Source organism: Rutilus rutilus (genome assembly GCF_951802725.1).
Source record: "Rutilus rutilus genome assembly, chromosome: 19".
In the NCBI taxonomy this organism is placed as follows: Eukaryota; Metazoa; Chordata; class Actinopteri; order Cypriniformes; family Leuciscidae; genus Rutilus; species Rutilus rutilus.
Genome location: NC_140232.1, coordinates 8511106 through 8537988, shown reverse-complemented (window position 1 = coordinate 8537988; position 26883 = coordinate 8511106). Strand labels below are relative to the sequence as shown.

The window sequence follows — 26883 nt, the reverse complement described above, 5'->3', positions numbered from 1 at the left end:
TTTAATTGAAAGTAGGTCATAATGAATGAATTACTTAATATCACCACTGACACCATATAATTAAGATTTGATTCCCCCAAAAATAGCCTAAATAAACAGGGATGTTTAAATGTAGGCTACATCTAACACAAGGGTTTGTTAAAAATCAATCAAATAAACATCATGAATTATTATAATTTGTCAATTATAATAATATTCCGAACAACTGAGTGTTTTTTCCCACCCAATTCTGATGAGAACATAGTTACCTCGTTTAGAATGTCGCAGCTTCACTATTCAGTGACTCAAGATTGTAGATCAACTGTTCACATAAATCTCACAAACACTGATGTTCAGACGAATTGCTAAGAATGCTTTTTCAAGACACTGCAACAGTTTTACCCTTAGGCCTACATGATGTTTAAGCCAACATGTAACATAAGATTTGAGTGGACAAGTGCTAAATGAGTAGGCCTACATATACCGTTAACTTCGAATTAAGTGACCAACCAAACAAGCACAAACCCAAGTGTCTGGAGAACCCAAAATCCATATTGTCTATATTTCATTCTTTTTGTGATCATGAAAGTAATGAGCGAGCGATTTGTAAAGAACACGTACGCCTAGCTAACGTTATCAGGTCTCCACGACAATACAATAACGTGATATGGGAACAAACCAATTCTAAAATGTAAAAGAAAATAGGCTGTTTTATATTGCTGACATTTTGGCTACCGATGTACAACAAATATTGTGCGAGCCTGCCATCTGTTGGTAAGGCCTTTTAGGTAATCCTAGCCTATCACTCGGTTGCATCTGCCCGTTCCAAATTAGATTTGAACATTAATATCGAATACATATAAACTATAAATGAGTATTGGCCTATGTTAGAGTTTGCAATCTACATTTTTTTTTCTATTGAATACTTAAGTAGATGAAGAGTAGAGGAAAATAAAGTAGCCTATTATAGGCTACTATGCCTTCTTCTAATAACCATGTCGATTAAAGAAACATAAACGCATGACAACACAGACCAATAAGAAATACTACAATATGCATAAAATGAATAGGCCTATCCTTTGTTTTAAAAAACATGAGATAGCCTACTCGAAGGCTGTAACCAAACAACGTCATCATGAAGCGCTGTCCCTTTAACATCTGAGCCGATTTGAGTGGGGCCAACATGTTACAGTTCTCCTCCCCTTAATGGATTATTCACAAGTTCAGTCCCTCAAGACTTCTGAACGAACCGTTTGACAACAAGCCAAATACCCTATAGACGCATTGGTTTTGCGGTGTTATTGTTTAGTTTACCCTGTGTCTATGTTTAGTTAAGGGACATAACAGGTGGAATATTCAGTAGCCTATAGCCAGTGGATACATTCAAAGAAGACCGTAAAGAAATGCGTGGCTGGTTTTCTTTAGGTAGGAGCTACGCGGTAAATGAAGGTATTGTTTGTCAAAATGCCATATACTGATTAATACTATATCATCTGAATATATTTCTTAGATATATGTCTATACCGTTATGTTCTGGTGATTCAAACAAAGAGGGATGGACATAACGATGTAACTCGCTTACGGGAGGCTGCGCTAAGAACGCTTTCTGTAGTGAGGACTTCTAACTGACGCTTAATGGTGCGCTAATAGTCATTTGTTTGGAGGATACATCATCATGGTGGTTGAGAGGACACTTCTCGCAGCAAGGCAAGGGGATGTTCAAACTTTGAAAGTACAATTAGCGGAGAAAGTACTCAACGGCGATGTGAAAGATGTGCTGGGAGCGACTCCCGTACACCACGCCGCTCGAGCAGGGAAGCTCACCTGTCTGCGGTATTTGGTTGAGGAAGCGGGTTTACCGGCGAACAGCCTGGCGAGAAACGGCGCGAGTCCTGCTCATGACGCCGCAGCCACGGGCAACCTGACCTGCCTACAGTGGCTCGTGACGCACGGAGGATGTCGAGCGGTGGTGAGTATTTAACTTACTTTTTCAGTAACACTTTACATTACAGTGTCCATGTATATATAAACAGTTATTTAAAATTATGCTAATATTAAAGTAATAGTTCACCCAAAAATGAAAATATTGTCATTAGGCTACTCACCGTCAAGTTGTTCCAAAACTGTATGAGTTCCTTTCTTCTGTTGAACAAAACAGAAGATATTTTAAAGAATGTTGGTAACCAGACAGTTGACGGTTACAGCACCCATTGACTTCCATATAGCCTACGAATAAAAAAATAAATACAATAATACTATGGAAGTCAATGGGTGCCATCAACTGTCTGGTTACCAACATTCTTTAAAATTTCTTCTTTTGTGTTCAACAGAAGAAAGAAACTCATACAGGTTTGGAACAACATGAAGGGGTGTAAATGGGGGGTGGGGGGCTTTTAGTGTCTCTGGGTCTCCTGTACTCAGTCCTCAAACGACCCTGCAGTTATGCCAAATTTGGCTTTTAAAATCACTAAGCTTGGTTCTGTCTAATAAAGCATCCACACTGGTGCATAAAATGCTTTCATGGCTTAATCGTCACCTCATATGCTAAGAAATCCCATCTTATTAGTAGAAGATCCTTATAACACTCATCTAACCTTCAGTCTCATGGTCAAAGAATTTACTCAACAGTGTTCCTGAGGTCTTATTAAGAGTGTGACTTCAGTTTAGCCACTTGACCCGGGCTGTGGATAATACCGTCCTCATGGAGTCAAGTATGTGATTCATGCAGTGAGTATAATTATGGAATGAAGCCAGTGTGTTCTGTAAGTGCTACAAGCGTTCAGATAGATATAACCTGCAAAACAAAAGGAAGGAAAGATTTCAGTGTAATGAGATAGAAGGGCCATGTTAGTGTGTTTGTCTAATTGCTGTTTTCAGGAAAAGGTAGTCTCAGATAGCTTCCATAAACATCACAGGCCCACAAGGAGTTTTATTTTGAGTCACTGGAATTGAGTTATACAGATTATACATCTTCCAGTTAAATGCGTTAGAAAATCGCCTGTTCAATAATCTGTTGTGAAGCATTATTGGGCCCTTGTGAAATATAATATAATATTTACTGAAATAACTCATAACTATGTTTCCTAACACACACTTTTAAAAAAAAGTGCACCAATAATTGTCAAAAAGTTTTACTAAAGTACCTTTTTAGCTTTAAAGTAGTACACATATTTAGATGTGTTAACTACCATACTAAAGCACATGTATAGTACGTGATTATAATGTAGTTTAAAGGTACGTGAATTAAAGGGTTAGTTCACTCAAAAATGAAATTTCAGTAATGTCAGTAATTACTCTCATGTTGTTCCAAACCCGTAAGACCTTCGTTCATCTTCGGAACACAAATTAAAATATTTTTGATGAAATCCTAGAGGTTTCTGAACCAGCCACAGGCACCAAAATCATTGCAAATTTCAAGGCCCAGAAAGGTAGTAAAGACATCATAAAAATAGTCTATGTGACTACAGTGGTTCAACCTTAATGTTACGAAGCGACGAGAATACTTTTTGTAAAAAAAAAAAAAAAAAAAAAAAAGACTTTATTCAACAATTTCTTCTCTTTCATGTCAGTCTCCTACGCTGTTGAGGTAGTGTAAACAGTGCAGCGCTTCCAGGTTCGAAGTCAGAATGCCAGTTCATTATTGGCCGACGCTGTTCACATTAGCACCACGATGCATGCATTTAATGCTGACGCAGGAGCCGGCCAATGAGCCGGCGTTCTGATGCGGAACCCAGAAGTGCTGCACTGTGTTTACTACATGATCAGTGTAGGAGGCTGAGATGGAAGAGAAGAAATTGTTGAATAAAATCGTTATTTTTGTTTGTTTTTTGTGCACAAAAAAGTATTCTCGTCACTTCATAACATTAAGGTTGAACCACTGTAGTCATATGGACTATTTTAACAATGTCTTTACTACCTTTCTGGGCCTTGAAAGTTGCAATGACGTATAATAGCTGGTTCAGAAACCTCTCAGATTTCGTCAAAAATATCTGTTCCGAAGATGAACAAAGGATTTATGGGTTTAGAACGACATGAGGGTGAGTAATTAATGACAGAACAGTGTCGATGACACTACGTCATTCTCAATAGGTGGAACATTTTGTTAACACTTTATATTACAGTGCTCTTGTTACACGTTACATGTTGTTACTGTAGTAATAACTATAAATTATGCATAATTACATGCAACTAACTCTAATCCAAACCCTAATCCTAACTCTATAGTAACAACATGTAGTAGTTTTTTTCCTGCCATTATAATGCAGATATACTTGAACTTTGTGGGGAAAAAATTACATGTAAAAGTAACATTAATATTGTTAGTCTATATCCAATAATTAGGTCTAGTGGTACACCTCACCTTATCACTTCAATAAACTGAAATGGCAACACTTTAGTTTAGAGTCCAATTCTCACTATTAACTAGTTTCTCATTAGCATGCATATTAGTAGGATTACTATTGGCTGTTTATTAGTACTTATAAAGCACAGATGAATGCCTTATTCTGCATGACCATATTCTACATCCCTTAATCCTTCTCAATACTTAAACTTAACAACTACCTTACTAGCTATTAATTTGCAGTAATTGTATTGAGGCAAAAGTTGTAGTCAATAGTTAGTTACTAGTGAGAATTGGACCCTAAACTAAAATGTGACCAAAAACGTAGCTGCCGTAATGAGAATGTAGAGGTCTTGTTGTTGTCCGTTTTTCCTTCTGTGTACATGCAATAGTGGAAGTTATCTCTGACATCAATGGGGAGCGGGACACCTATAGCAGGGCTTCACATTTCATTATTGTGTTTCATACCTGCACAGGAAGTTGATTGACTACAAACCTTTGGCCAGTTAAATATGATCCAGAAGAGACTCTGGGTCAGCGGATGTGCTGAAAATGATTAGCTAATAAAAATATAGTCTCTCATATTAATAAATCTGTTAAAATGCACCCATGTTCCCTGTCAGTGATTTTTATTGAAGTTTTTGCCCTTGAATAATAGATCAATTTACCATAGAATTACATTTCTGAATTCCAGTTGAATGTTATTGGTGATATAGTTTAACATATGTTATTTATTATGTACTGTGTTGTTTGCAGGATAAGGACAGCTCAGGGGCCACTGTCCTGCATCTGGCTTCTCGCTTCAGCCATCATGAGATCATTGACTGGTTGCTGAAAAGTGGGGAAGGGGATCCTACTGTTGCCACGGATACGGGGGCATTGCCTGTTCATTATGCTGCAGCTAAAGGGGACTTGCCGTCGCTCAGGCTGCTACTGGAACACAGCCCAAAGTAAGATCATACAGTGTGTAATAGTGGGAGTGTGAAATAATTGTGTTTGGTAGAATTCATCCAAAGTAGCAGGACTTTGTTTTTTCCTTTTTTGACTCTCATCCAAGCATTTTCATGAACATGTCACAATCTTATTAGACTAGTGATTGTTAAAGTCCCCCTGTAGTCAATAATTGTATCCCTTAAAACTCATCTTTGATCAACAAAATTACGTTTTGTCCTTGAAAAAAAATTTCTTCATGCCTTAAAATAGCTTAAATGCAACTCTACACCCTTGCTTCATTTAGTATACGCGGTTCTATGAATATGCAAATTAGCCCCACCTCCACTCACTCACACCAGCTCAGAGATCCACTTGTTGATGATCACACATTGACATGATTGGTTACAAGGTAGTTTGTGAAGTCAGAAACATTTTTTTTACTCAGCAATGGTGTTGACATGAATTTGTACATGGCTTGTCTTAAAGCACATTAAAACACCACATAGGCAAATAATCAACATTTAAAAGCTTGATTTTCACCATCAGTGAACCATTCTTAAACAAGTGGCTTTTAGGCATAAACACATAGGGCATGGCATGAAATGTTTTGTTTGTATGCGGAATAGCAGTGATATTCTATATATTTTGTTGTTCCTTTGTCAGACATTTTTTTTTCTGCAAGGACTCTTTTCACAGAAAAGCCTGTATTATTTGTGATTGTATTTACATTACTTTCATTATATCAACATGCATTAACATAATTTCTTTGCAACAGACTTTCTTTTCTTCTTACTGAGATAACACATGCATTGTTTTAAAGGAGAACTCCGGTCAATTTTAACATTGAGCTCATTTTTTTGGACATTTGGAGTGCTGTCAGTACAGAGAACAACGACAAAAATCGGTGTTGCCTACTTAACATCCTTGATGTGTCATTACAAGTGCACAGGTCATGTGAGTGATTCCTTCGGAGTGAACGCGGGTGAATCTGACTGCAGTAGATGTGAAAGAAATATATAAAATATGATGTTTATTCAGCCAGCGCACATACCTGTATTTACATCCTGTTTTCGGTCGAAGTCCACAGTAATCGATTGTCGAGTTCACGCGCGTGATCATAGGTACTAAACCTATGCGCGTGAACTCGACAATCGATTACTGTACAGGATGTAAATACAGGTATGTGCTGGCTGAATAAACATCATTTTTATTCATATCTTTCACATCTACTGCAGTCAGATTCAGCCGCGTTCACTCCGAAGGAATCACTCACATGACCTGTGCACTTGTAATGACACATCAAGGATGTTAAGAGGCTAAAAGCAGGTTTAAAACTTGCCCCATTGAAGTCAACAGGGTGCAAATTTTAAAAAGAGGATAACACGTTGTAGGCAACACCGATTTTTGTCGTTGTTCTCTGTACTGACAGCACTCCAAATGTACAAAAAAATGAGCTCAATGTTAAAATTGACCAGAGTTCTCCTTTAAGATCATGTTCATTGTTATCAACACTGATATTATAAGCGTTACTATTCAAACAGATTCGAAACATCCTAGAATTCTTTAAACCAATTAATTTACAATAAAGGAAGTTGCCTCATGAATGTATCTAATAGTTTAATGTCAAGTTAATATTTTGTATTGCTTCCTAACCTTACAGTTCAATAGCAGAATCAGATTTTACTTTAACAGTTTTACTTTTTTTTATGAAGAAAATTTGAGTGGTGCTTATCCATGCAAAACTCACAATATTAGGGAATTGTGGATGATTGACAGGGTTACTAGAATGTTCTGATGGCTGCTTGGTACGCTGGTATAAAGAGTAAAAAGAGTCCGTCCACTAAGTCTCTATGATATTCTGGTCTTTAGACATGGCTCTGGTCCTTCCTGTAATGCCAGTAACTGGGATTTATTTTTGTCCATTTAATTTTCTGACAACTACAAATTTGGATTTTAGCTTTTTTGTAAATATGAGCAACAGGAATAGTGCTGCATGCTTGCCTTTGTAAACACTAACTACAACATATCCAACATTCAGTCCAGCAATGTTACACTATTTATATGAAAAATGGTTAAGTCTTTCAGGAAAGGCTCTTGGCTTCAAAAGAGCGTAATTATTTGTAAAGACAGATATGATTACACCTCATTTCCTGCTGTATATGAGGATTGTCATGTTTATTGCTATACAGTCTGCACTGCAGCCGGCTGCCAAGATCAATGTCCACTATCATTGAACGCTGAGTTTAGTCAGTTATTACTGCTGGATGTCCTTTTTAAGTGATACAATTGATTCGGTCCATATATTTAGGAAATTATTTATCACACTGAATTTTTGTGATGGTGTGAGCAGACCTTCTCATATAATTCTTCTCATAACATTAAAAACAGCATATATTTCAGGTGGGAAGTGTGTAATCAGCAGTGATGTGATGACTGTACTTGGTGTTTGGTCCTTTTATTTAGAAAGTGAGACTTCCTTTTCTAGAGCCACCATATTGCGAGCTCCAGTTTCTCCCATTGATACGAGTGAACTGAATTGGTAATGTACAGTCTTTGATATGGCTGAGTGAGCGAAACAGGAAATTCTTAAGAATACAAATATAATTCAGGTGTCTGCTACCAGGAAGCGCACAAAGACGAAAATTCAAACAAAATATTATTTAATCCAAATATATTACAGCAAGGGCGTAACTTTGGGTCTACCATTGGGGGGGTTAAACTCGCGGCATATTTATTTATTTATTTATTGAATAATTTTCTTGTGTAAAAGGTAACATGCTAATTTGCCGTTCCTGTATTAGAAATACATTGTGATACTTTTACTGATTTAGGCTACTTAACGTAAATGCAGCTGTTTACTTGACTATTTATGCCATAATGACACAGTAGTTAAATTAAGTGTTTAAGCACAAATTCAGAAACTGAGAAAATACAAGTGTGGACTAACGTTAGTTGTGCTTTGATTCATTTTATCACTTTGCAAACTCCATGCAAAAATAAATAAATAATAATAATCTCAAATTGAGCCGGAGGTGGTAAATTCCTAATAATGTACGTATTTACATACGTACGGGGGGGGGGTACATTACAGATTATTTAAAATACTATCTTGCTGGCAAATGAAATTAATAAAGAAAACGAACAAAAGTATTCATTCGGAATATTTCATATTTATTTTAATCTGAATGATGTGATGATATTGGGGGGGTTATATTAGCTGGATTTGATTTTTGAGGGGGTCATGACCGCCGTAACCCCCGTGCAAATTACGCGCATGTATTACAGGAGAACTCAGGGAAATGGACAAAACACACCTTGAGATTGATTGATTGAAAAATGAACTGAAGGAAGACATGACTTAAGCCCTATTCGCATGGGATAAGTATTACCTGGTGTTACAAGGTAGTTTGTGACGTCAGAAACACCAGCGATTTCAAACCGCGTTTTTGAGACTGACTTTTTTTCACTGCAGTTTTAAAGAGAAAATACTCAGCAATGGTGTGGACTTAAGAATTTGCTCATGGTTTGTCTTAGAGCATATTAAAAACACCACATAGACATATAAACAACTTTAAAAACTTGATTTTCACCAAAGGGGCACTTTAAAACACACTGAAACACATCAAACCCCTGACGTCTGGACTGTTTTATCCTGTAATTGATTGGATTGTAAAAAGTGTCTGTTGTAAACTAGAATGGAAGTGGTTTGAGGGGAGATGTTGAAAAGGGAAAGGGATTTGTGACAACATCTCAAAAGGGTAAATCAGTTCAGAAATGGAACAAGTTGACACATTTTGATATTAAGATCATGTGGAATAAGGTGTGATTATGAACCATGCACAGTAAGACCAAGAATGTGTATTAAGTAAATAAGGTCAGTTTTGATGTCACATTGACTTTAAACTGGATAAATGCAAAACTGTTGAGGTGCACCTTTTAGGGGTAGATAAGGTACAAAGTTATACCTTTGAATGTACTGTCCTAGTGACATAGGGCAAAATGTACAGGGTTATATAAAGGAATTTTCCATCTTGATTTTTCATATGATAGGGTTACGGTTTCACCCGTATTTTTAATTACACATTGCATTGTTTAGTGTATTAGGGTTAAAGGAAATGTCAGTAAACTTAACAGATAATGTCCTCCAGACAGAAAAACACCAGTACATTTTCCATTTTTCTTACAGTGCACAACCTAGCATTTAAAACTGACCCATAATATGGGGCACTGTGCTGTGTAAATTGAAGTTCAGCAGTTTGTGTTGTTATCTGATTTGCATAATACATTTAGCGTACTGGGTGCTAAAACAACACAGACAGCGGCTGCAAATAAACAATGCTATCAGTTAATCCTTAGTAAACCCCCCTGAAAGTTTAATCAGAAAGAGAGATGTTGCTTTTGCTCATTCAGCACTGTGTATTCCTGTCTCAATGGTGACTGTCAGTATCACACAAGTGATAAACTAATGAGGTAAACAAATACTCTTGAATAGAGTTTTCTGCATTGAGATGATAAGGTTGCTTTTGGAGGGTAGAGATAACATTCTCATGTCAGAGGGTCAGGGCACGTGTATTGTATCTGTGTCCTTTCCTTATTACAGGGAATGTCTCTTGGTCAGGGGTCATGAATCTTGACATGGTGGGTAAAATTACGTAGGTGCCGCATAGTGTTGTTGTGATGATTTGTAGCAAAGCAGCTTACTGATGTTGATAATGCCATAGCACAGCTGTCGACAAGAACACTATGGCTGACCTAATGCTGAGTGCAGAAAATGACACTAATGGTGGTGACACTCGATTCCTTGCATACCTAGCTATTTTGCAATTGAAACACACCATTTTCACAGATTTTTTTAGCCACACACTTCTGGCAGGGTAGGCAAATCAGCTGAATGTCCCAATATTGTGACATCATACCTACTCTTAAACTATTTTATTTCAATAAACAGATAGATGCCAAGCTTGAAAACAAATTATAGGTGTACCATTCAATATGTCATACCATCTTAAAGGGATAGTTTACCCCAAAATTAAAAAATCTGTCATAATTTACTCACCCTTGTTCAATCCAAACACATACGACTTTTGGTCCTCTTTAAAACACATTTTTTTTATTTTTTTTAATGAAACTCTTGAGATTTCTCTCCCTCCATTTCACCCAAAATTTCAGCTCCATAAAGCCATCATAAATGTAATCCATACGATTTGAGCTGTTTGAGCAGAAAATGCACTATAGATTTGGGAACCTACAGGCAGAATGATGATTAATTGGACCGGCGTCAATACAAATATTTCATTACTCATAGAGTGTTGCAGGGATGACGTATTTTTGTATGCCAAAACCTGGAAACGAGAGCTCTGTTTTAAAACCCCATAGGACAATCTTGAAGGAACCAGCGGCGAATTAGTTTTCCGGGTTCTGACATCATCCTGCACTACTATAATTACAAGAAATAACATAACATAAAATTATATAAAATTCAAAGACACTGTATTACTGCTGTAAAAAGTTAAAACAACACATTAATAATAAAACATATCTTGTTGCAGATATGTGAAAACATAAGGCACCTGTCATTTACCATGCAATATATAATAGAGCATAAAAAAGCAGAAGACTAGTGCACAATTTTGTCTTTTGTCTAATGCTATCTCACTGTCGTTTGAACATGGCTGGACACACCAAGCTTTATCTCCTTATGTAAGACTGACTGCTCAATGAAGCGCTTTGTTGGCATTATTAGGGTATCAGTGTCTTTTGTGAAAGAAGAAAATGTGCCAGGACAAATGTAGATAAAGGGAATGAACCAGTGATTTATGAGAAGAGCTCCAAATTGGGGTGTTGCTCATGTATATCTTGTTCTCACAGGCCGAGGAGGACATGGTCCTCTGGTGATAAAGCTAATGACATGAATGCATTGGTCATAAAACTCAATGTAAACATAAGGTGCCACAAAGGGGCGGTGGGGTGTGGGAAGTTACACAACCAGCTAATACAGATTAGGGGCATTAACTTGCTTCAATTACCTCATGTGTCATAAAGTGTAAGAATAAAAAATGACAGTGTTGTTGATATACTGTATTTGTGTTAAATATATTAGTCAAGTTAATTCAGATTGTTCACCCTTTGATATCTGTCAAACTCCAAAGCACGAATGCGAGTACGGCCATTGCTGGAAGTGTAAAACGGAAGTGTAGGCCTATCTTTTTAACAGCGATGGTTAAGTATGTGAAGGTATTGTGTAAATATGCGACTGTCCCATCTACACTTCTGGTATAGCTATGCACTTTCCCTAAGCTTTCCTCTGAGAGAAGTAGCAGAGTCTGATTCTTTTAATCTGTTCATTCAGTTAACAGAAAGTGAATGATTCTTTCAGAATGGTCCTGTTCTCAAATTCAGCTCACTGATTTAATGATCTGGTTGCAGGACATTCACTGTAATTGCAAGGAATAGAGCTACTGGTACATAATTCCAAATGTGTCCTTTTCTCCAATTACAGTGTGTTTCCATTACTTCCTAGTATCATTTAAAGTTGGCTGACATGTTCTCTTTTATCAAGGTCTACCTCTTGAAAGAACATTACTGTTACATTTTAAAAAAGCTGATCAACTGAGCCTTGTGAAAAAGAGGTCAAGTGGGACTTTGTTGGTTGAAGTGCTTTGCTCTGCCACATCTTCTGACAGCTGCTTCTGTTACCTTTTCACTGGAGCCTAAATTATTCATACAGGAAGGACAGCTGTGCCTCAAATAAGGCTGTATCAGGTCAGGGATCTTTGTGAACATACAATAGTGTTATGATGTCATTACAAACATTGTTTATGTAGAGATGAGGAAGTCCTGGGGTTGTATAGACAGAATATAGACAGTAAATTAGAAAATAATGTTGATTATGATACACCATCAATACTTTATATTGGTTTATTGGTTTCATGGGTGAAACAATAGCTTCTCTTAAATATAAATTATAGATGTAATGTATTTTAATTTGTAAATCTTTTTTAGCCATATAAATAATGTGTATGTGTATTTGTGGTCATTACATAAGTCTATTGGTGTGTTTGTGTGCGTGTGTGTGTGCGTGTGTGTGTGTGTGTGTGTGTGTGTGCCCCCCCAGGGCACGGATGACTGTGCCTGTTAGGGTTACACTCATGAAAGATTCACATGTCTGATCACTTCCTAATGACTGAGTCCCTGATTAATTCCTCTTCCTGTTTTAAAAATTCACCATCTCTTTATTTTTCTTTGGAAGTCCCTACACCAAAGTCAAATTTTGTTTGTTTGTTTGTTTGCTTGGTGTTTTTTTTTTTAGATTAACAACCCATTCTTATCTGAATCATCTGGTAATGTTGTCAATTTTTTTTTTTAAACACCAATTATATGCTGCTGAATATCTAATGCGGCTATGTTGTTTTGTCTGATTACTGAATTAGATGTTTCCATAGTCAGACTGTTTACCTGGTTACTCACAGGCTTAAATTCTGCTCTTTAATCCTGTGTGTGACTGTATGTGTGTACTCTGTCAACAAAGAGAGCAAGCAACACAATGCAGCCTGAATCAAAATCAAATCATTAAACCTGATTTGTTCGGTTTGACTAAAAGCAAACAACACTCTCTATAGAAAAATTAAATAAAATAAACAATTTAGTTTAAATTGTATTTTCACTTGACAGAGTGAAATGCATACTGGCAGAACACATACTGGCATATTGGCAGAACACATACTGGCTACCTTTACTGACAGAAATGATTATGGGTTTTATAAATTTTTCTGGTAGTTTTTTTGTAGTGCATAACAAAAAAAATGTCATGTATACTTTAAAAAGGTACTTTGAAGCAAATTGAATAATCGACTAACAAAATGTATCGACGCTGGCAGGAATGAAGCTGAGAGTGAATCCAATTGCAAGCACTTTAATAAATAAACAAACAGGTAATCCAGGGTACACAACAGAACACTCAGAACAGGAATCAGGAACTCAGGACGGGAACAAAGAGACAACAGCAACCATTACAAGATGAAGAACTCACAAGGACTGAACTAAAACACAGGGCTTAAATACAAGGGAACACAAGCTAACAAGATAACAAGGGGGCGTGGTTAAACTGAAACACCTGGGAAGACTAATCAACATAACGGGGAACAGCTGAACGTGGGACAAAACACATGGCAGGATCACATGACAAGCAGGGAATACATGACAGACAAGAACAAGGAACCAGACACAACCCCACACCGTGACATTACCCCCTCCCTAAGGAGCGGCTACCAGACGCTCCATAAAACCAGGGCGGGACGGGAGGGACAGACCAGGGCGGGACGGGAGGGACAGACCAGGGCGGGACGGGAGGGACAGACCAGGGCGGGAATGTCAGTCCATCTAACAGCCAGGGTGGAGACTTTCCCTCGGACAGCCAGGGCGGAGCGGACAGTCCATCGGGCGGCCAGGGCGGAGCGGACGACCCCTCGGGAGGCCACGGCGGAGACGACCCCTCGGGAGGCCACGGCGGAGACGACCCCTCGGGAGGCCACGGCGGAGACGACCCCTCGGGAGGCCACGGCGGAGACGACCCCTCGGGAGGCCACGGCGGAGACGACCCCTCGGGCGGCCACGGCGGAGACGACCCCTCGGGCGGCCACAGCTCAGGAACAGGAACCGACTCTGGAACAGACACCACCGGCTCAGGAACTGGAACAGGCTCCACCGGCTCAGGAACTGGAACAGACACCACCGGCTCAGGAACTGGAACAGGCTCAACCGGCTCAGGAACTGGAACAGACACCACCGGCTCAGGAACTGGAACAGACACCACCGGCTCAGGAACAGGAACAGACACCACCGGCTCAGGAACTGGAATCGGCTCTGGAACAGACACCACCGGCTCAGGAACTGGAACAGACACCACCGGCTCAGGAACTGGAACAGACACCACCGGCTCAGGAACTGGAACAGACACCACCGGCTCAGGAACTGGAACCGGCTCTGGAACAGACACCACCGGCTCAGGAACAGACACCACCGACTCAGGAACAGGAACTGGCACCACCGGCTCAGGCACTGGAACTGGCACCACCGGCTCAGGCACTGGAACAGACGCCACCGGCTCAGGCTCAGGAACAGACGCCACCGGTTCAGACACTGGAACTGGCACCACTGGAACTGGCACTGGAACAGACGCCACCGGCTCACGCTCAGGAATAGACGCCACCGGCTCAGGCTCAGGAACAGACACAGGCTCGACGGCGGCCATCTTGTCAGGGGACACAGGCTCGGCAGGTGTGACGTGAACAGGCTCGGCGGCGGCCTTCTTGTCCGAAGACACAGGCTCGGCAGGCGTGATGTGAACAGGCTCGGCGGCGGCCATCTTGTCCGAAGACACAGGCTCGGCAGGCGTGACGTGAACAGGCTCGCGGCGGCCATCTTGTCCGAAGACCCAGGCTCGGCAGGTGTGACGTGAACAGGCTCGGCGGCGGCGGCCATCTTGTCCGAAGACATAGGCTCGTGAACAGTCTCTGGCTGGGCAGACGTGACGTGAACATGCTCGGCGTCGGCCATCTTGTCTGAAGACACAGGCTCGGCAAACGTGACGTGAACAGTCTCTGTGGCGGCCATCTTGTCCGAAGACACAGGCTCGGCAGACGTGACGTGAACAGGCTCGGCGTCGGCCATCTTGTCTGAAGACACAGGCTCGGCAGACGTGACGGATTGCTGGGGTGGTGCAGGCAGTGCGAGCAGCTCGGGCGGGGCCAGTAGAGCATGACACCTGGGCGGCGCAGGCAGAGCAAGACGTCTGGGCGGTGCGGGCAGAGCAAGACGCCTGGGCGGCGCGGGCAGAGCAAACCGCCTGGGCGGCGCGGGCAGAGCAAGACGCCTGGGCAGTGCGTCAGGAACGGCAGTCACCTCCGGGATGGTCTCCGTGTTAGGAGCCACCGGACTCGGGACCACCGGAACAGTTACGGAGGGAGCCTTTCTCCTCCTCCTGTGTTTCGGGACCACCGGAACTGGGACCACCGGAACTGGGACCACCGGAACTGGGACCACCGGACTCGGGACCACCGGACTCGGGACCACTGGAACTGGGACCACTGGAAACGGGTCCACCGGAAACGAGACCACCGGAACTGGGACCACCGGACTCAGGACCACCGAAACAGGAGCCACCGGAACTGGCATGGAGGAAGTCTTCCTTCTCCTCCTCCGTTTCGGGGCCACCGGAACTGGCTCTGTGCTGGATGGAACACGTGGCGAATAGGGCACTGGGCTGGACGTCACCAACCCAGGGTCAAAGAGGGGCCAGAGTGGAGAGTAGTGTCGGGACTCCTCTCGACCACCTCCTCTACTGCGGCCTCCACGGGTCCCGCGAAATATGACCAGCCGGGTCCCCTCAAAAGATTGTCCTCTCTCCCGCTCGGAAGAGACACTGGCAAACATGCTGCTGGATTCAGTGATGGTGAGTTCTTCTGTAACGACGCTGGCAGGAATGAAGCTGAGAGTGAATCCAATTGCAAGCACTTTAATAAATAAACAAACAGGTAATCCAGGGTACACAACAGAACACTCAGAACAGGAATCAGGAACTCAGGACGGGAACAAAGAGACAACAGCAACCATTACAAGATGAAGAACTCACAAGGACTGAACTAAAACACAGGGCTTAAATACAAGGGAACACAAGCTAACAAGATAACAAGGGGGCGTGGTTAAACTGAAACACCTGGGAAGACTAATCAACATAACGGGGAACAGCTGAACGTGGGACAAAACACATGGCAGGATCACATGACAAGCAGGGAATACATGACAGACAAGAACAAGGAACCAGACACAACCCCACACCGTGACACAAAATTCTTCAATTATAATTTAGCTTTGAAATTAAATTGTAAATAGCCACACACAAAAAAAGTAATGTTATTAATGCTATGTCCGCTATGTTAGCGATTATAACATTATCTAGCTTGTTTGGTACTAGGTAGCTTGTTTAATAGCGTAGCTGGTTGGTAGCTCACCCACTACAACTAACTCTGTGATAAGCCTATGTGTGAACTGATATTAGGCTCATATTGTAGATCTGCTGTTGTGTTGGGTTTTGCTTAGTATGATGTTAAGTGACAGATTAGTGGGCTTGCTGCAGTTAAATATCTAAGTAAGAAACGTCCTCTGTCCCATACGAAACCTAAAATACTGGAGGACATAAGATAATTGAATAATAATAATGGCCAGATAAAACGACAGAGAAAAGAAAAACGGACATAAGGCCATTTTTCAGTGCACCAAAACACCAAGTACAAAAAGTCCACTTATTAAGGTAATTTGGCCTAAATTAAGGCTAAACATCTTTATAAGAATGGGTGTTTTTGGCATGGTCTCCATGCTTCACTAATAGTAGTTAGGCTTTCCTCTGTGTACACATATCCTTACAAGTACAATTTTGGCTGTATTATTTGTGCCCACGGTGGAGTCGATGGAGAGAGGAGCCATGGTGGAATCTTGGCTGATGACACCAGGGGAACGACAGACAGAGATGGAGCTGATGGAAGAGGAGACCAGGGTGCAGACAGAGAGCTAATGGGACTGAATTACACCGATGGTTTTGGAGACTAAGGCTGAGCCACTGTGACGAGCATCCGAGGTGAAGCCAGGGTGCCAGAGGACTGAGGTGGAGCCAGTGTGACTGAGGACCAAAGCGCAGCTGGAAGGAAGGCGGAGCCGAATGGGTGTAGGGATGAAGCATAGCTGAAGGCCTGTAAGTCCATGGCACAGACAGGGGAGGAGTTTCGAAGTCGTCATCTGGTTGGTTGAATTTTACAGGATGTCCGGTAGACGTGTGTGTCACATTCTTTAACGGTCCGCCAGGAAACAAATTCCATGACGCCAAACCACCGTGTGAAAAAAGAACGCCGTTGTGTTTACAACTGTGACAATGGCCGCTTACCAGGATCAACTAAACGCTGAATTTTCAAAAGTACGTGAAGTTCGTGGCTCCATTGTTCCAGTAAACTTGCACAATGTTCTTGAATTAATATTTTATAGATGTATCCTGGTCTGTTATTGTAGGGACATTGACTTTACATTTTCACGCACCTAAACATGATGCAGAACAAATTCGAACTGTAATTGGTTGCAATACATGTTAGCCAAACGTCCTCTTGGGCGCGCTGTCAGTCTGAAGGTCGAACTACGCGAGACTAGGTGATGTCTGACTAAGGTGGAACCGGAGGGATGAGCAAATGCAGTGGAGGCGTGAGGACAATGGTATCTGGTGGAGCCAAGGGAGGAAGGAGCCAAGGCGAAGCAGACAGGTCGACAGGCTGAGGTGGAGTGATGGACATAGAGGCTTGAGGCAGAGCCATGAGATCAACTTGACTGGGCAGAGCTGGAGACACGTGGCAGATCCACACAACTGAGTGGCGTTAGGGGAGAAATCGAGGGGCTTAAGGTACCAGCGGAGGCGGGGCCGACAGATTGGTTGAATCATGAAAAGAAAGCAAGAGAGGGAGGCTGAGTAGAATCAGTGACAATGACAGACTTTGTACAGGGCAACAAAAAAAGGCTTTATGCTGGGCAGGACCAGGGGTGATGAAGACATAAAAGACTTAGAGCTGGGTGTGACCAGCGGCGACAATGAAGCTGAGATTGGAGACATAGTGCTGGGCAGGACCATCCAAATGCAGACTAAGCAGAACATCCAAATGCAAATCTTCATAATAATTATATTATTATGACAGAGGCCAGTTTTAGCTCACCCTCAGCGGTGGGATTGTGGTCAGGGTTTTCCTCCATTCGCTCGTATACCACTAAATGTTCCTTGGCAATACCAAAGAGATTCCCTGATTGGATTGTAAAGCGCTTTGGGTGTACAGTAGTACATATGAAAGCGCTATATAAATGCCTCATTCTATTCTTCTATTCTAATACACAGTGATGCCACCTTACACACCAGGTCAGAGTCACAGTTGTGCTTGCGCTCGGGGGCAATGATTGGCTCTGTCCAGGCTCTGTTTTCCTCCTCCGCTTTGCTGACAGTGAAGCGGGATACATCCACCCATGGAGTGTATTAATCTAAACTCCAGCAGGTACCCCTTGGACATCAGGAAGCAGAGGTATTCATCCAGCCACACCGAAAACCTTCCATTATGGTTAGGTCATTGCACGTTGCTTGGTGGCAGATGTTAGGAAACTTCTCCACGTAGTCCTCCATACTTTCGTCCACCCTGGAAAATAAAAATTATGATTCCTTCCTTCGGTCTCTTACAGCTTCATGGCGCAACGTTGATAGCTGCAACTTACAGTTTCTTTTGAGGTCCAGTATTCTGCCACGTTCTAGTCCGATGATGATAAAGATGAAGGTAATGAAACCAAACTGAACAATAACTGTTACATTTGTCACTTTTAGACATAATGCACGGATTCAATATACTGCATGTGCTCCCTTTCAAAAGCTACACACAATGCTGCGCAAACAGCGCTATGGGGAAAAACGTCTTCATTTGACTGCTTGTGAAAGCATGTGGCAAACATGCCAAAGAATTTTGACCTCCGTAGGTGATACCGAACAGGAGAGATCGTCTGTCTCAGGCGCAGGGGACGATATTCCATCCCCGGCTCGAGTTATGAAATTTTCAGAGATCTAAGCATCTAAGAGATGCTGGACATTCAGTGGATGTAAGTCCCTCCACCAGAAGGATGTACGCCCTTAAGTGACATGTCTTTGAAAGGTGGTGTACTATACATCATGCAGAACCAGTCCACTGCCAAATTGTTTCAGTGATGGAGTTTCTGCAGGAAAAGCTGTCAGCAGGCACATGTCCTGCTACTCTTTGGCCCTTTTAGGGTTTGTGCGCACACACTACACAATCTTGAAGGGTCCTGACACTTCCAGTGCGGCTGCGTTGGTATTCTTGTTCCCCATAGTGCTGTTCGGACAGCATTGAGTGTAGCTTTTGAAAGGGAACGTCTCGGGTTACTTGACTGTAACCCTGTTCCCTGAAAAGGTGGGAACGAGATGTTTGATGGTGTTTTTAGCCCCTAATGGCTCCTTCCAGGCAGCTAACGCCAACCTCAACCTTAAACCTACCCATCCCCTAGCACCTGGAAGGCGCCGTTGGGGGCTAAAAACACCAAACACCGAACGAGATGCTGCGCTTCATTGCTGCACTGAGGGCGTGTTCAGGATGTTCTTCAGACAAAATGACCTGATGAGCGCACCTGTCACACATCTATTTGTACCCTCTGACGTCATCATCAGAGGTTATTTAAGCCAAATTTTTGGACGTGTTTGCCACACGTGTTCACAACTGGTCAAACGAAGACGTTTTCCCCCATAGCGCTGTTCGCGCAGCATCTCGTTCTTGCTTTTTCTGGGAACAGGGTTGCAGTCAAGTAACCCGAGATGTGTTCTTTCTCAACTGTTTATGTTCACTTAAGACATAAATTGTGTTTATGAGAATACTTGAAAAGACGGGCATTTTAACACATAAGTATGTGTATTTAACCACTCAAGCCCATTTACTTTACTGTCAGGTGCAAGAAATCACAAGATAAGCGGCACAAGCCTTGACTCATTCATGTTGCCAGATCTTGCTAGAAAAACAGCAAACAAGCCCACAATACACTGAAATAAATCCAAATGCTTTATGCTGAAAATAAGACTAAAATATCTAGACTAGAAAAATATTTATATGTGATGCTGAAGGCTACTTATGCGTAACCATTGCGATAATAAATACACATATGTTTGTGGAAAATACCAGACACTGTTTGAAGAACATATACAAATCATACATGATTATAATCGTGTATTTATTTGGTTTGATGTTTTATCCATCTCTCTCTTCCCTGTGCCTTTATTGATACCTGACTAATGGATCTACATGATAAATTACACTCTTCCTTTCTGTCTGTGAGCTCCCTCTGTTGCTCTGGCTGAAAGGATAACAGTATAGTGAGAAGAGATTACTCAAACCTCCTAATATCACATCATTTCGTGGAAAATTAATAAATGCTCACTCTTTCTAAATGTCTAAAGAAATGTGACAGAAACATGATATTCTATCAATATTTTTCTAAATGTATAAGCCTTTGGACTTAAAAGCCTTAATGGAGTTGTTTTTTGCATTCTTGTGATCGCAAATAAATTGATGTAGGTTCACCTGAATAGAATGAGACACCATCAATACTTTATATTGGTTTATTGGTTTCATTGGTGAAACAATAGATTCTCTTGAATATAAATTATAGATGTAATGTATTTTAGTTGTCAATGTTATGTGAAATGGTAAATACCAGTTTGATTCTGCTTGATTAATGTGCACTCCTGACACAAATGAATAAATTACAGTCTCTGTAAAATTCTATTGTAAAACATTGGTCAAATATCGATGCTGGAATCTTAAGTCTTTAAGTAACAACCAAACGTTTGCTTATGTCATGCTTATTTTGCGATCTAGCTAGTTTTCAGTCAGCTGGCGAAGCGGTGAGGTTGTGTGACATCTGTTCTATGGAGGGTGTGTTAAGGGCGGGTTTTAGTGTAGTGCTGCGGGGGTACTGGCCCGACAGTGGAAACGCACTTGATTTTGGGGTCTGTGCTTGAGGCACGCTGTTAGCCCTGGTCGCACTGGCCAGACAATGGAAAAGCGGCTAATCACCACAGTTTCGGGAGTGAGTCATGTTGCGTGGAACGATAATTTAGTGGACTCAATCCTGCATTTAAATGTGGTTGTCCCTCCTGAAACTTATGTATGTGGCATATGAGCTGCGGCTTCATGTGTGCACGCGCGTCTCTGACAGCATTCAGTAAACATCTCGGACAGCACGCACATATAGCGAAATTACTTCTCTTTCGCTGCTTATTGCATTTCAGCGGTTTTATGAATCACTTGTTTTTAAACCGCAATGCTTAAAAACATGCAAACGATAAGCTTTCTTGACCATGCAGCACAGTAATGTTACATGAGTGATAGTCCGCGATAGAGATGATTGATAGTCCAAAATCTCTACCGGTTGATACATTTCTATCGGTTAATCTTGTCTACCATATCGCCCAATCCTAATTGGAAATATTATTTAGCAATTTTCTCTAAAAAATATTTTACATAATATTACTTTTGATTTAAATGTCACTATAGAAATGTTAGGTTAGGGTTATACAGAAATTCTTTGCACAGTATACATACTATATTGCTGGAACAATAGAATAGTATGGCAGTATGCTATTCTGAACAGTCCATCTTGAATCCACATGAAAGATACTGTAGCAATGTACAGTATGCTGTTATGAGAAGAAGGAGGCGGGAACCGGTGAACGTTCAACGTATTTTAATAATCATAAAACACAATGTAAAGTCCAGGCCTGGTCATCTTTCATCCTTCACTCTCGTCGCTCCTCCTGTTATGCCTCTGAAGCTCCTCCGTATGAGATACGAGACCTGTGCAGTGCACAGGTGGCGCTCATCAGTAATCACGTCACCGGCCTTGCACCATTCTCTCATGGCCCTTGGCCTCGTCATGCTTGCCACAGATACATACTGTAACTGTATTATTTTCATTACTTTTCTAGAGAAAGGTGGATTATTGGATGAGGGGATACAAGAGCAAAATATGTAAAGTTGGAAATGAGCTACAGAGAAAACAACAATCACTTTTCCTTTAGTAACAATCCTCATAGTTTGTCCCCTGTAAAGAGCCAGTGATTACAGCGAATGAATACAGTGAGTGAAGTAGCGCTGATCCTCTTAAGAGACTCATTGATGCCTTGTCAGTCTGTGTCCAAATAAAGCTGAGCTTTATGGTATTTATAGGAAGAATCCTGTTCTCTCATGGAACTCCTGCTTGTGACTTTGAGGAAGGATCTGGGACAGACATTAATACTGGATGCTTCCACTCAGAAAGGCAAACACTGGACTGTTCAACAGTCAACAATATTGGGACCTTTTTTTGAATTTGGAATGAAATGTGACTTTGCCGTCTTGTCGTCAGTAATGTGAATATAAAAAATATAATTGTATCAGGGGAGCAATTGAAAGTTGGCAGAAACTGGAATCTATTTGCAGGAGTTTTAATATTAGGAACAAAATGCCAAACTAGAAACACAGAGAGCAAGACAAAAAGGAACACAAGCAACCATTACATACAACAATTGACAGAGAACATTAAGAAAGACAAGGGCTATATACAGTATAGACACAGGGCTAACAAGGGTAACAAGAAAACAAGGCACACCTGGGAGAATGAATATGCTTTTCCATAGGGGCATCTCTAGCCCAGGATGGCAAAGGAGTGCATGTGCATGTGCCTGACCACAACCCTGCGGAAAAATCCAGCATAAACCAGCATAAATTCAATGTTGGTCCAGGCTCATTTATGCTGGTTAGGGCTGGTATAGTGCTGGTGTAGTGCTGGTGTAGATGGTAGACTAGTCATGCTGTTCTCAAGCAAAACTGAACTTGTGTATCTGGTTCACCAACACTACTGCTTCCCATGCTGGCGACCAGCAAACCAGCAACCAGCATCTCATGCTGGTCCCAACATGCAAAACATACCTTTTTGTGGTGACCAGCAATGCTGTATGTTTCTGTAGCAAACCTATTTTACCATGTTTTAGTTCATGCACACGTTCATTCTTAAGCTATGCCCATTATGCTGAAAATGGCTCTGGTTTGCATGCCTGGATATCGCTGTTGGTTGTTTAACATTTTTATTGTAACACAAATATTAAATGTTTTATCTTATATATATCTTACATCTCACTTTTTGGCTGTTAAAACGGAAGCATGTTGGAATTCATGCTCTTCTTCTGTATAAAGTAACAATAATGACCTCTTTCTTTGATTTGATTGTCATCAGCATCTTAGTCATTTTGACATTGAGAAGCACTGATCAGCTCACGAGATCTTGGCGTTATAAAATATCTTTTAGCACCAAAGTTACTTTTATTATACACCTCGGAAAAATACAGAGGTCCAGACCTCTGGAACCACAATGGTGTGTACTGCCATACTAACTGTAACATTGATCCACTGGAGGCAAGTTTGCAGAACCCAAGTGCAGTTTAATATTATTCAAAACACGATCAAACATAAAAAAAGGCGTGACATGGACATGGACATGGAATACACATGGCTAAATACACATGGCTAAATGACAAGACAAGGGACACCTGTGAACATAATCAAGACAATTAACCAATGACTAGACAGGACACATGGCAGGATCACAATACTAGAACAGGGAATCACATGACAGAGACATGAAACAAGACATTGGGCCCTATTTTAACGATCTGAAACGCAAGTATCAAGCGCGAAACGCAAGTAACTTTGTGGACGGGTCTTGGGCGCTGTTGCTATTATATCGGCGGGATAAATGACTCTTGCGCCCGACGCAAATCTAAAATGGGTTGGTCTGAAGTAGCTTCATTATTCATAGGTGTGGTTTGGGCGTAACGTGAAATAAACCAATCAGAGCGACATGTCAAACTCACATTCCCTTTAAGAGCAGGCGCACTTGTTCCATGGCGGATTGCTATTTTAACGGCGGATTTGCCAGGCGCGCGACAGGAGCGGTTCACAGCCGAGGAGACCGACGTTCTCGTAAGGGCCGTAAAAGACAGAGAAGTGACATTATATGGGGATGGGAGAAACCCACCCAAATTAGCTTCGGTTAAACAGGCGTATAATAATTTTGGTAAATGTGTAAGCTAGATTTATGCCTATTTTTTCACATCTTCATGGACACAACAATGATTTCCCTCGTGTGTTAATATTTTTCCTTGTAATAATGTATGGTTTTCTAAAAATGAGAACTGCTGTGAGAGAAGCAAAGTGCATGCGCGTTGTGCACACACTACATTGATTATGACCAAGCATGCACCCTTAAAATAGCATATTCATAACATGCACACAACGCGCCACTGACTTTAGACTGAGTTTTTCCTGGTCAGTGGCGTAATTGTTTTCTAAACCTGCAAAATAGCACCAGGGAACCTTTGCGCCGGAACATGCCTCCTCTTTGCGCTGAACCGCCCCGGGAGCGCAAATGCATTTCCTAGTTTACCGACGTGCGTCTGTGGAGGGAAAAGTCTGCTGTGCGCGGGTGCAAAATAGGAATGATGCATGCGTCGGTGTACAAAGTCAATTGCGCTGGGTGCAAGATAGGGCCCCATGAAACAAAACAAGACATGACACTAACAACTACTCAGAACACCACAAGCATCCACCTAGCAACCAGTGGCTCAACACTCACAATATCCTAGTGTCATGGTGGTGATATATTATAAAATATTATCCAATTTGCTGTAAATCTAGTTGGGCCCCCTCACTGCTTTCTGCTGTCGATCATCTGGCACTTCAGTCAATCATCACATCACAGCTGTCTTAACTGGATATTGTCATCAGAAATATCAGTTTACAAAAATGTGCAGCAATGCTGCAATTGAAAACATTCAAGAGTCCTGTGTCATAAAATCATATAATTATGATGGGTTAGGTTTTTGCTGCAGTTTCACATTTTTATACCAAGAAGGGTGTTTACGTGACTAAGATAGAGGTACTGTTTATATAGAAACAACATTAAACATTATTTTGTATCTCTAATCACCTATTATTTAATTGTAGGGTTATCATTTCCTTGATTTTGTGTTTTTCTTTGTGTTTTAGAGTTGTCAATTTTCAAACCAAGAATGGTGCCACACCACTATACCTTGCATGTCAGGAGGGCCACCTGGAAGTTGTCCAGTACCTAGTGAAGGACTGCGGGGCGGAGCCAAGTATCAGAGCCAATGATGGGATGACACCGTTGCACGCTGCTGCCCAAATGGGACACAACACTGTCATTGTCTGGCTGGTGAGCTGCCTTTTTGGATGAGTTCTTTATTATTTAAAGTATACAATTTCAAATATGTTGTTACAGAATTTTCCCTGGTTCAACACAAGTTAAGCTTTATTGAGAAAATGCTGATTATCACTGAAAATAATTTTCACTTTGCTGAAAATATACATACCACATATACGTACAAGTTCTCCAGCAAAAATAAGCAAATGTTACAGAAATACATCAAAATCTGTGAGCATTTCAAATGAAAAATATAGAAATGTATTTGTTTCGTTATTGTTGTACTAAACCTTCAAATTTTTGGACACCTTTAGCTCCTTAGAACACCTGAGTTTTCTGTGGTTTTCCTATAGGATGAGAACAAATTTTTAAATTAATTGAGATTGATAGCTGCTTATAGTTGAATTGAACTTGATTAATGGGCTTGGCAATACTGACACAGTTATCGAACTGAATTGAAATAACATTGAGGTAAATAATAATGACGCTATTATCTTCTGTAAAGCTGCTTTACAGCTTTGTCCTGCTATTTTACTGACTTATTAATGTGAAGCTGCTTTGAAAGGATTTATATTGTAAAAAGTACTTTCCAAATACATGTGACTTGACTACTTTATCCTTCATTCTGTATAATTACTTATAAAAAATTGGCATGATTTGTCCTCTGCATTAAACCCATCCAAGTTAGTGCACACACATTAGGAGCAGCGAGTAGTAAACACAGCGAACAATGGACACACACCCGGAGCAGCCATTTGCTGCGATTGGGGGTTATGTGCTCAAAGGCACCTCAGTCATTTCATGTCGGTATTGAGAATCGAACCTAAAGGTGCATCATTTGAGCCACTATAGCATATATGCTATATGGATTACTATGATGAGAAGGATTCTGAAGTCCCATGAAGCTGGTTGTCTTAATATTTGTAGTTTAATATCATATCTGTAGGTGCTTGATCAGGCTTATGGTATGGGGGTTGAGACATTTTAGTATTTCTGTACAAACTACTTCTGACTTCATGTGAATTTCACTTTTTTTGGCTTCTATAGATGAGTTTCACAGAAATCAGCCTAGCTGACAGAGACAATGATGGGGCCAGTGCCATGCACTTTGCTGCCAGCCGTGGCCATTCCAAGGTTCTCAGCTGGCTCCTCCTGCATGGAGGGGAAATAGTGACAGACAGCTGGGGTGGTACGCCTCTTCATGACGCTGCTGAGAATGGAGAGCTGGAGGTATGTAAAAGAAATCACCATGAAAATTACTTTACATTAATGTTTCTTACATCTCTCTTGCCATTCAACATATAATGCCACTAAATGCAACATATGATAACAGAGTCATTGTGGTACAAATTTAGAGCAAACAACCATTCAAATTGTTTAATCTGAGATACAGACTGTGTGACTTCGCCACAAGATTTTTTGTCCTGCAACTAACCGACTAATATAATTTTGGTCAGCTAAGCCTCTTCTAGTCTACTAACATTTAGTCAACTATTAGGGGGCAGCCCAAGTTTTTAGTTGTCTTTTTCGGTTCTCGTCTGTTTCGTTTGTGGATTTGATGAATGATTACTTCTGTGATTCTCCACATTTCTCCTACGCGTTTAGTTTGATTATTAAAAGACGATTTGACTTCAATTCTTTTTTGTGTATGATTGCTTACCACAACAAGTTGTGACAGAAGAAACCTTAAAAAAGAAGAAATAAGGGGATTGCTATAAACTGTTTATTTCAGAATTAACGCTCTTTGGAGGAATATGTGGAGCAATTTCTAGGACTATACCAAAAGGCATGCTGGGATG

At 41.1% G+C, this 26883-nt stretch overlaps 1 protein-coding gene across 2 annotated transcripts in view; it reads left to right on the top strand.

Moving 5' to 3' along the window:
- Positions 1 to 1204: 1204 nt before the first annotated feature.
- Positions 1205 to 26883, top strand: part of espn (espin) — a 79291-nt gene continuing 53612 nt past the window's right edge. For both annotated transcript variants that reach the window (XM_084389561.1, XM_084389560.1), the window contains exons 1-4: positions 1205 to 1948; positions 5078 to 5271; positions 24910 to 25096; positions 26132 to 26314. In XM_084389561.1, coding sequence (XP_084245687.1) covers positions 1655 to 1948; positions 5078 to 5271; positions 24910 to 25096; positions 26132 to 26314 — 858 coding nt within the window. In that variant the 5' untranslated portion in view covers positions 1205 to 1654. The remainder of the gene's footprint in view (positions 1949 to 5077; positions 5272 to 24909; positions 25097 to 26131; positions 26315 to 26883) is intronic.